Consider the following 11635-nt stretch of genomic DNA (forward strand, 5'->3'; position numbering starts at 1 on the left):
GAAAACGGTAATTGGATATAATCTCTTTTTCCCTCAAAGTAAGATACCACTATGATCCACTGGTTTTTTTTTTTGGTACGAGGAGCCTAACTAAATATAGTACTTCCATTCTTGTAACAACACATGATTCCTGTGTTTGATGGAGGTAGAAACAGGAGGCATGCTTATTGATACTCACTTAATCCTCATGAATTTGCTCGCTAATCTTCAGAGCCCTACTGCCTAGGGGCATCCCATGGAGGGGATTGTGGGAGCAAAGACATAGATATAGGAATGCAGTTGGTGGATCTGAAGGTCCATGGGTCTGCTGGCTTTGTAGGAAGAGTAGGTTGACACGGGTGAGGAGGGGGAGGTAAGGCTGGAGTGCTAGATTGGGCCAATTTGTGAGAGAATTGATACTGTTAATCTTGTCCTTTTCCTAGGAAAAATCATCTCTCTTAATTTTACCAAATTTCACTGTCAGGATCACTTAAGTCCTGCATTTCTTATGTTTCTATGATTGTAGCATCTGCAAGAGAACCAAATATATGTAAACTCAATGATGCTTGATCTTAAGCAATTTGCCATCTATGGCCCTTGATGCAACAGTTATACTTGTATAATTTATTTTCTTAGCTTTTGGTTTTCCAAAGGCAGACCTATCTAGAAAATTATTTTATTTATTTATTTATTTATTTATTTATTTATTTATTTATTTATTTTTGATACAGAGTCTTGCTCTGTCGCCCAGGCTGGAGTGCAGTGGCCGGATCTCAGCTCACTGCAAGCTCTGCCTTCCAGGTTCACGCCATTCTCCTGCCTCAGCCTCCCGAGTAGCTGGGACTACAGGCGCCCACCACCACGCCTGGCTAGTTTTTTGTATTTTTTAGTAGAGACGGGGTTTCACCATGTTAGCCAGGATGGTCTCGATCTCCTGACCTCGTGATCCACCCGTCTCGGCCTCCCAAAGTGCTGGGATTACAGGCTTGGGACACCGCGCCCGGCCAAGAATTATTTTTACAGGAATAATATTTTCGCAAATGTTAAGTTGACATTTTTCATTTTCAGAAATCACATTGCTATGCAGCTCTGCACTTATTAAATCACTGGACTTCATTTTATGGGAGGTTGGAACAGAGAAGTCATTTCTTGGCCATCCATGGAAAACCATATTTTAAAAAATTCACTGTGAGAACATAATATTGAAATCCAGGCTTTGCTGAGAGGGGAAAAATGTTGTTTAAATTTGCCAAAATTTCATTTACAAATCAAATGCTAAGCCTAGGGAATCTGGATCACTGAATTTTACTATAAGCCATTATGTAGAGAGGACCGATACATGCTGCAACGGACATTTCTATCTAAGAATAGGGAAAGCCCCTTACATTTCTGAGAGGAGATGGTTGGGAGGAGTAAAGAGAAGAAAGACAAGCCATCAGACGTGATTATGCCAGCTCTCTTGTCCCCTTTGGGTAGTAGTTTCTTGGAAGGTGTGGTAGAAACATGGTCCAGGACAGCAGGTGTATCCCAGCCTGTGCTTCAGAGCATCCCACAGTTGGCGTGGCACTGCATCTAACATGGTGCCAGACTGGATGGCGGAAATGGCTGAGTGAGCTGTCTAGAGGGCTGAGCTTTAGATATCACCTCATTTCTTCCTATCCTCCAATATTCTGTATCCTTGACATGAATGAGAAATGGAAGAAGCAGTAGACCAGAAGAGGACTAGGGTTAGAAGGAAGAGGTCATGAATGTAGTTAGACTTCAGCAGGGGATGCCAGCATAGCATTTGAGGGAAGCAGGTGGGACAAACCACACCTCTGTGGGCACCACCACTGTTTCCTGGGCACTGGACCAAACAAGCTACAACATGTCGGAGACCAGCAAGGACTCAGAGGCAGTATCTATCCCTAAGGACAATTCATTTATTTTATGTGTGATACATAGGCGTACCTGTATGTCCAGGTGCCAGTTTGGGAAGTATGAGAGGAAGGGAATACTTAGAAGGAGCTTAAACTTTGAATTATACAAAACTGAGGCATCTTTATATGACAAGTAGAGAATAAATAAAGCTATATTTTCACTCTGAGTGTGTAACTTTTGAACCATCAACATCAACATTCTTAACCACATGGAGAACTTCCTGGAGACCTTCTGAGGGAGTACACTTATGTTTAGCCAAGTAACAGAGAAAAGTTAGCAACTCCTAATGGATGACAGAATTAGAATCAGACCTAATAATATGACAGAATTAGAATCAGAATCATAGAATCCCATAGTGATGGGAATCTTTCAGTCCAACCATCGAAGCAACCCAAACCAGGAAAAATCAAGACTACCATGTCCAGCCAGCAGAATGCTATAATATGCTATGATGACTGGAATCCTTGTTAACCAATTCCAGCACCCAGTGAGTATGGATTTCAAATAAAACTATATTCATTGAGTACACTAGATTTTGTAAGGCACCAAGCATTCTCTAAGTGAGCAATAAACAGTTGTGATAGACTAGAACAGAAGAAGGGTTAAAATTGCAAGAGACCTTCGAGATTGTGTATTTTAATTTTTGTTTTGATCATCTGCATCAGAATCAGTTTAAGTGTGTGAACATGCAGATTCCTGGATCCTAGTCTTCATCAACTGAATCACAAATCTCTAGTGATGGGCTCTGGATATGTTTTTATTTTTTATGTATTTTTAATTTTTTTAAACCAGTAATTTTTATGACGTAGTCATTTCCAAAGTTGACAAAAAAAGAGATTAACTATCCCAATTAGTTGTATTGACTGCAGAAAATGTTCACAATCATGTTGTAGAAATTGTTTTTTTCTAAATTAATAGGATGGTTGTAGTAAATATTTGAGATAGACATATCGCGTTTAAATATTTCAATCCCCAAGCATAAAAAATTAATCAGAAGCTAACTAGGATTGAGCTGTCAGCCTGGGATTTAATATTGAATAAGGATAATCTCCTCCTGCTGGGTTGTCACCAGCATGTCACCCCTCCCTTGAGACCAGCATGAAGGTCGAAGGTCACACCACCTCTGCAGACTCATTTCATCCCTCACCTGCCCATGGTCACCTGTGTAGTTGGTAAGTCCTTGAGCCCTCAAAGGCCTAATAACTTAGATGAATTCAGATTCAGAATCATCAGGGATCTGTAACTTTGGAGTGAGAAATTGGTTTTCAAAGCAAGAACCCAGATGAGGAAAATCTATAATGGATAAATATTTAAGTGACAAAAGGGTTTTAAGAAATTAAAAGAATGTGAAGTGAAGTGAGTTGTGAACAAAATCTCCGTGCCCTTCTTCTCCGTGTGCCTCAGTTACCCTCGTGCCTGATAGGCTTTGCCCACGGAGCCCAGCGGACCCTCAGCGACAGCCTGCTGTGGTCGTCAAAGTGATGGCCTGGGTCAGGCCTCATTCAGTCCCCAAAGCAGGCCCGAGTTTCGTCTGAATTTTCACCTTAAACCCCACACGGTCGTCCTGGCAGGTCATGGTAATATAGAAAGCCTTGCAAAGAAGTCAGGTTATCTGATCTGAATTTTTCTCTTGTCAGCCTGGGCCAGAAACAAGTACCCAAATGTAGCATTTGAGAGATTTCTACTTTTCTGTCCGCCTCCTCGAGAACAGCACGTAACTGCAATGCAGTCTGTATGGGAGGACAGAGGGAAGGAAAAGCCAGAGCCAGGTCTTGAGCTGAGAAGGGCAGAGTCGTGTGGACTGCCCTCAGGACTGGGTGATGCCGTCAGGGAGCATGAACTCCGTGTCCCCGAGGGTCCTGAGCGCTACTCGGCCATTGGGTCGGATCACCAGGTGGGTGATACTGCCATTGTTGAGGGAGCAATGGAGCCAGGTTTCCGGAGGAAACTGCAGCGCTGTGCCCTGTCACCGGCAACGAATGACATTGGCGTGACATCGGAAGATCTCCTAATTATCCTCCCCCTGCTTGGCATCCCCCGAGGGATGCAGTTTCGGAGCGCTGCCTCGATCCGCACTCCATCTTCACAACATGCCCAGTGGCCGCTGCCAGGCTGGCTTGACGAGGGGGCTTCCCGCCCCAGGTCTGTGTGGACGTTGCAGACGTTTGGCAGGTGCCTGTTGCTGAAGCCAGTGGTTTCTATGGGGTGGGTCATGGAGGAATGGATGATTTTATTAAACCTCAACCCCAAGCTTGCAAATTGGAGTCCAGTTAGTTCTACTGGTTCACGACCCAGCGGGTTCAGACCGCAGTCCTTTTCCAGGGAGCCATCCACATGGTGTTGGCAACGCGTGATGAGAAGGATGTACACTGTGGTCTTGGCTCTGCAGTGGTCCAGCCTGGACGCCAGCTCTTCTCCAGATTCCACGTTCCTCTTCCTTAGGTTGTTCAGAGACAGTGGTTCTCGCCTGTCCCAGTTGGGGTCCCAGACGCTGAGACCCGGCCGCGTGCCCCACGCCCAGGCCCACGGCTCGGCTGCGCGCAGCTTCCCCACTGTGCCAGCGAAGCAGAACCTTGGGACCAAGCCCCTGGCCAGCCCGCAGGCTGCCAGCCTCAGCACCTGCCGGATCCCCAGGCCGCCAGCTCCCACGCAGGTCCCGGGCGCTCAATGCCTGGCAGGCACGCTGCCTCTGGATATGCTTTTAAATAACAGATTTGGGCCGGGCGCGGTTGCTCACGACTACCTGTAATTCCAGCCATACAGAAGCTCCACACCAGCCTGGGCAACATAGCGAGACTACAAAAATGAAAATAAAAAAAGGCAGAGTGTGGTGGCACGTCCCTGTCATCCCAGCTACTAAGAAGGCTCAGGCGGGAAAATGGCTTGAGCCTGGGGGTCCAAGGCTGTAGTGAGATGGCGCCTCTGCGCTCCAGCCTGGGCGACTCAGCAAGACTCTATCTCAGTGAATAAATAAGTAAGTAAGTAAGTAAGTAAATAAATAACTGATTTGTTTTGTGCCACCTACACCACTTATCTAGTCCTAGCTCTCATTTAGCAAATGAGAAAAGTAAAGTCTAGAAGAGCAAATGATTTGGTCCTGATTACTCCACTAGTTAGTGGAAGAGCCAAGATTGTATCTAATAATAGTCTTTCATAATTGTTAATTGAGAAGGAGAGTGGAGAGGCGATGGGGATTGTTTATGAGATATACCAGGCTGGTTAATCTTGTCTTTTAGTCACAGGATGCTCATTCCGCTCCCACACTCCAACCCCATGACTCTCTTAAAGTTATTGTTCAAATGAGTGTGGCAAGGTTCATGAACTCTTATAGCTGGGGGTGTGAATTCTCAGACCCTTGACATAGGAATTTTCAGAATATCCCAATAATTGGATTCTGGAAGAACTTGTAAACTTTCAGAATATCCCAATAATTGGATTCTGGAAGAACTTGTAAACCGAACTCATACATAGGACTGCTTTATATTGAAACACCAACTTTCTGCATGTTATGGAACACATGGCTCCAGAAGCGAGATCAGTTGTTCGTCTACAAATCTCACTCCCTTTTATTTGATGAGTTAACTGAGGAATACTTATTTCCATATCAGCAGACAACTCTAAATATATAACATATAAACCTCTCTGTTTATATGTTTGTTTTCCCCAAGAAAAGGAAGTTGGCTTTTCTGTCCAGAAATTATTATTATTATTTTATTTTTTGAGAGATAGAGTCTCACTGTGTTGTCCAGGTTGGAGTGCAGTGGCATGATCATTGCTCACTGCAAACTCAGACTCCTGGTCACAAGCAATCCTCTACCTTGGCCTCCTAAAGTGTTGGGTTTACAGGTGTGAGCCACTGTGCCTGGCCCAGAGATAGTACTTTTCATAAGACACAGTTGGAAACAGATGCAGTTACCAGAGGTCCCTTTAGTTCTACTCTGCTATTTTCCTAAATGCAATGCCGATTCTTGCCTTTGTATCTCCAGAAGATTTTCACACTTTCCAAATTTCACTTCTCTTCAGTGAAATGCCTTCTCATTTCTAGAGTTATTCTACAGGCAACTTTCACCGTTTCACCTGCCTGTTTATATGTTTATGCTCATTTTTATGTCAGCATTGCATTGAACAAACAAGGGACAATCAAAACAATTTTTTTTCCACAACTGCTGCAAGCACAACCACTCTGAGGGCAGATTCTTCTCTGTCCCAGCTGAAATGAGGGGCAAGTGCCATTGACTTTCCTGGTTACTCTTAGAAAATAAAATATCCTCTAGATACTTTAATCTGCAGAGTAATGTCAGTTTAGTAACCTGGATGTCCAGCCAAAACTCCAAATTTCATCCAAAGTTAAAGTTTCTTTCCTCATCCAGCACTGGCCTGTCAGGGCCCAAGGTGGAAAAGCGAGCTGGAAGTGATTGGCTTCAGGACTCTGTCGGTTCTCCCCTGCCCTCCTCCCCAGCTCCCTGATAAGGTAAGAGGAAGGGAGGGGAGGCAAGAGGGTGGGAGGAAGCCTTATTGACTGGCATCAATCTATAATAGACATTTACAGTTGATTTTGTCCTGGAGCATTTTCATAGGTTCTTTGGACACATCCATTGCTGGAAGTCTCCCTGGATGTGGGCACATGCTTCTGTTAATCACTTTGCCTTTATCTCACAGCCCCTGGGTATATTGTGGTACACCTCCATTTTTAAATGCAATAGCTTCCTAAGACATAACCCATTTTTCCTTTGAGCACCTGGTAGGCATCCAGCCCTAGCCATAAAATTAACCTTTAGATTTCTCAGGCGCTAGTCACATACCAGTCTGGTATCAGAGGTCACATCACAGGTTCTCCTTGTGGTTTATCTGAAGCCTCCTCACTAGATTTGAAGTCAGGAGAAGGCAACATTCATGCCTTTCCCATCAGGAGTGGAGAGTGCAGGAAGAGTTGAGACTCAGCACTATACCAATTATTCCTAAAGAATTTTTTTCTCTAACTGCAATTTTCCAAGCATTTAATTTCATTTTATATATTTTTTTGAGAGAGGCCAAGATTTGCAAAACCAGATTTAGACTACATCCATTACACGTTGTCCATAAATAGCCTTGTATGTCATTTTGGAACCTGGAAGAAGTTGTTTCTACCTATTGCCTTGGGACCTCAGCCTAAACTGAGACCAAATCTCATTTTACCTTCCTGTTGCATTCAGGTGGAGACAGATCTGTACAACTAGATGGAAATGATGTAGACTTAACTTCCGAGCTCTCATCTATCTCTGCAATTTCCTTATGTTTGGGACTTTCTCTTCTCCCCTTCCCTCCTACCTGATAAGGACCTCCACTTTCTGTGAGGTCACCCCCATAACATCTATTTCATGTCATCACTCATTCTTTGATTTTGCAGCTCTTTCCAATTCAGTATTTCCTTGCTTCATATCCTTCCACCCTCAAACTTAGGGATTTTTAACTTCTGTTTGTGCTATCCATTCAATGCAAGATTCCTGTTTTAAAAAAGGTAAGGACTCTAATAGCTCTTAGAAAGAGATGTTAGAGAATTTTTTCCAATATCCTGGGCCTTTGGTCCCCTTGGTACCTCATCATCCAGGCCCCTGCAGATTCCTGCTCCCTTCAAGGGAACTCTGCCTGCTTGCAGAGACACAGGAGACCCCTTTTTTGTTGCCCACCTAAGTGTGGTATCAATCATTGAAAGGAAGCATGTTGTGAATTCTATTTGCCGGTTGTATTTCAGCTTGTATGTACTTACTTTGTTCCACTTCTTTACTTGCAGCAGAAGAATAAGGCAAACATTTTTAAAAATTCCTTTGATCAAAAAACACAAAACAAGCATAGCCATTTATTTCAGACCAAAATTTTTTGAAGTATTTTATTTATTGTCAAAAATAAAATAGTGGAAATAAATTAAGATGATGTAGGTGCAGAGCTAAGAAGACAGATCAATACACTGAATTATATTATTATCAATTACATATTTGGCCATGTGATAAATGTTATAAATGCTTTCAACTTTCCTCTAGATCCCAAAAAGAACGTTTCATTAGACTAATATACTTTGGAAAATAATTTGAATTTAGGAAGCTAAATATTTAGAACAATTTTGATTAGACTGCATGTTAAAAAGGGTTTATATATTCACCATTAGTAATTCCCAATCTAATATTGACAATGAGGAAACTCTGAACAGCTGTCATCTAGAATTCTAAAATATCACTCGTTGATAAATGTGCAACATAAGCACCATAGCTCAACAAAATGAAGTGCAATTTTCTCTTCAGTCAGAGAAAAGAGCAAGTTCAAGATTAGTTATGCATTAAACAGTCCATTTGGGAAAGCTAATTAGGGAGAGAGAGAAGACCTTGAAATAGAAGTCACCAGAAAAAGCTAGCAGATGAGTCTTTTTGGAGACTTAATTTGTCCTTTGTCACAGACAGAACACCTGTGAAAAGTGCATGTTGCCCTCATCCAAAGTCTGGTTATGAGGTTCAGAAGGTTTTCTGATGCCTGATGAAAAAAACAAGCAAAACAAAACAATAGGTAGCTCATGAAATTGTCTTTAGAGATGCTGAGGCCTTTTGGGCATCAAGTTTCCAAAATGATATAATAGGTGTGCAAACTCAATTCCAAAATAAAGACATGGGCACAAGATTTTGGCTTGTTCTCTTTTTCCCCAGTACTTCAGAAGGCCTGAGAATGAATAGAACAGACTGCATTTAAGAGAGTCACATTTTTGACAGGAAATCTAGCACATGGAAAAAAAAATCGGAACTTTCTCCAATTTAAATACACTCAGATTAGTATAGCTCTCACTCAAACCAAATACCAGTACGCCCAGAAGCTGCCCCAGTTTAATATCACATGCTATTCTTTGTAGAACACTAATCAAGCACAAGAAAGAAGTTACTCTTGTGTAAGTTGCATTTACTTTAGTATCACTAATGTGTATCTTTCTTGAAAATCTAGACAATGTTTTTCTTTACAAAATTGTTTTAGAGTTTTGGTATTCCTGTTCCTCAATATTATCTCATACAAGCTAAATAAAACAAAAAGTTCTAGAGGAGAAGGGTAAGAGTGTTGGTTGTTCATTATTGGAAGAGGGGGATCCCAGAATTAGTGATAATTCTTATGAAATATCTCTGAGCAGGTTGTCCTAGACCTGTCTTTGCTAAGGAATGGAACAAACGCCCTTAAGAAAAGACCAGAATCATAAGTTAAAGAGTTTTTTCTTAGAGCCTTTTTTCTGAGGAATTAGCAGTCTAGGCTTGAAGCAAGAGAGGCCAAAAGTTGCGCTCTTAAACTCTGTGTCAAGAACTCTCAGATGATCTATTAAAATCCAAGGCCATCTACATTCTCTTAAGAAAATCTGTTTTTTAATGTAAAAAAAAAATCTAGCTCTCTTTTTCATTTGCAAGTAGCAGGGCTAAGGAAGGCCACTTCTGATGATTTCATAATGAAGCTTAGTGAATAGTTGAACTTGCCCACTCTTCTGAGCTCAGGTTAGGCACTGTCTAGAAGCTACGAGAACTGCTCTGGGGGTCACGCTACGCACTGCTCTTTAACCTTCTCAAGTCTTTCTTCCCTTATAAGAGGAAGTTTCTTGGTCTAATGGGAGAAAAATATACTATTTACCTGAGTGTGTGTGTGTGTGTGTGTGTGTGTGTGTGTATGTGTGCTATAAGTATATACTTTTTGCTAAAAAGTTCCAAATCTCTATGGTCTACAATCTCAACTATGGAAATCATCTTGTTCATCTTTTATTCCCACAACCAGGGATAATATCCAAAACATTTAACAACTAATATGGCTTCTTCACAGGTTGTTCAAATGGCACTGGCATTAGTGCTGGAGTAGAGACCTGAAGGCCCCATTTGTGTCTCTGGTTGGAGGGTAATGGAGAGGTGTGGATAGATGGCCATGGGAAACACTGCGTGGGCTCCAGAAGTGGCAATTCACCAACTTGTAGTAAAGCATTTTAATATTTTAACGATCGACACAGCTGTTAACACTGTGTGCTGTCTGGATAGAAGCCCTGTTCATAGCACTGTGAGGTGGAGATTATAACCTCTGTTTTATAGCTGTGGGAACTGAGGCCCAAGGAGATTAAGTAATTTTACTATGGTTACTCAACTAGAAGGAAACAGGGAGAAAGGGAAACCTGAAGGTAAGCCAGGCTTATAAGATGGCCAAGCACAGGCTTTTCCTGCTCCTCTATGCAGCACCTGTTAGCCAGGACCACATTTATCCACCTCCTCAGTATCTGGTCTGCTAAATCAAGCTTAGAAATAACCTTTGATGGTCTCTCATTCTGTGAGGTTGGCCTGGCTGGAAAAGTCCACAAGAAGACCATAGAAAGGGGTGCACCTCTACAAAGTGAAGGTTGTTACTGCCTTAGCCACTCCCTTCCAAGCTTCAGGAGACCCTGGCTGTTTTCAGGCCATACAAAACCCCTTCAATGGCTGCTTTCCTGAATGAGATTGAAGTCTGTGAGACCCTCTTTTCTGAGACTGCTTTGGCAACAAGAAGTTGAAATATACTCTCCAGAAAGGATTTTTTTCCCTTTTTCCTTTCCTTCCCAAAGATCAATAAAGTATACAAAGGAAATAAATTTTCTTTATTTTAAAAATGTCTCTACATTTAAAAAAATTGGGGATTGACTAAAATTAACTAATACTTATTGTAAGAAAGTGTGCAAAAAGCTGGTTTGCAAATTAATAAAATTAGTTACATTCCTACTACCTGTTATTTTATTATATTTATTGACATATATACTCCTGGAATCATACTTTTCAGCATTTTTAAGTTATTTATTTAATTCTTAGTTTTTAAAAGTCACTTCGAAATAGTTTTATGAGTTTTTTCCTTTTTTATTACATTATCTTTGACATTTATTTAATTATTCCTTTATCATTGAATGTTGAAGATATTTCCAGTTTTTCCTCATTATACATAAGACTTCATTCGAATCCTGATATCATGAATCTCTTACTTATCATGGACTGTTTCCTTAGGTAAAAATCCTAAAAATTGAGATTATAGGAACAAGAGTATTAATATGTTGCACAGTTACTTTCCAGAAAGTACCAATCTGCACTTCCACCGTAGCATATTAAAGCACCTGTTTCACCTCATTCTTGCCAACACTGATAATTTCGGAAGACCTTTCCAAACTGAAAGAAGAAAGATAGTACCTTTTTTTTTTTTAAAAAAAGTTCAGATTTATTTTTTATTTTTTATTTTTTTTAAATGGAGTCTCGCTCTGTTGCCAGGCTGGAGTGCAGTGGCGCAATCTTGGCTCACTGCAAGCTCTGCCTCCCAGGTTCAAGCGATTCTCCTGTTCCAGCCTCCCAAGTAGCTGGGACTACAGGCACATGCCACCACTCCCAGATAATTTTTGTATTTTTAGTAGAGACGGGGTTTCACCATGTTGGCCAGGATGATCTTGATCTCTTGACCTCGTGATCTGCCCACCTCAGCCTCCCAAAGTGCTGGGATTACAGGTATGAGCCACCATGCCTGGCCGAAAGTTCAGAGTTTTAAAGCACTAACTATAGCCAGTTTACTGGGCTTAGTATTTTTTACCTATTATTTCCCTTTAATATCGACTAAACCCGATGGAATAATTATTGTTTCTATTCTAGAGATGAGAACCTTGAGGCAGAGAAAGAGTACCTGGCCTGAGGGCATACCTGCAATAAGGTCCAGTGTCCAGGTTGCACTGGGGCGCTTTCAGGGCTGGTTC

At 41.6% G+C, this 11635-nt stretch overlaps 1 protein-coding gene and 1 long non-coding RNA gene across 2 annotated transcripts; both read left to right on the top strand.

Moving 5' to 3' along the window:
• The first annotated feature begins 916 nt into the window (after positions 1-916).
• On the top strand, positions 917-4687 carry LOC101004671. The gene is made up of 2 exons (XM_009208865.4): positions 917-2386; positions 3537-4687. Exon 2 carries the CDS (start codon positions 3623-3625, stop codon positions 4646-4648), a length of 1026 nt encoding a protein of 341 aa, XP_009207129.2. The 5' UTR covers positions 917-2386; positions 3537-3622; the 3' UTR covers positions 4649-4687.
• Positions 4688-4698: 11 nt separating this feature from the next.
• LOC103885310 lies at positions 4699-10488 on the top strand. Its single transcript, XR_648334.4, has 3 exons — positions 4699-4873; positions 6270-6370; positions 10209-10488. It is a non-coding gene; the product is annotated as an uncharacterized LOC103885310 (long non-coding RNA).
• Positions 10489-11635: the final 1147 nt, after the last annotated feature.

Source organism: Papio anubis, chromosome 5, assembly GCF_008728515.1.
Source record: "Papio anubis isolate 15944 chromosome 5, Panubis1.0, whole genome shotgun sequence".
NCBI classification, from domain to species: domain Eukaryota; kingdom Metazoa; phylum Chordata; class Mammalia; order Primates; family Cercopithecidae; genus Papio; species Papio anubis.

Bases quoted from the DNA above. Each gene is read 5' to 3' on its own strand.
- LOC101004671 (XM_009208865.4), top strand. From the start codon at position 3,623: ATGCAGTCTGTATGGGAGGACAGAGGGAAGGAAAAGCCAGAGCCAGGT.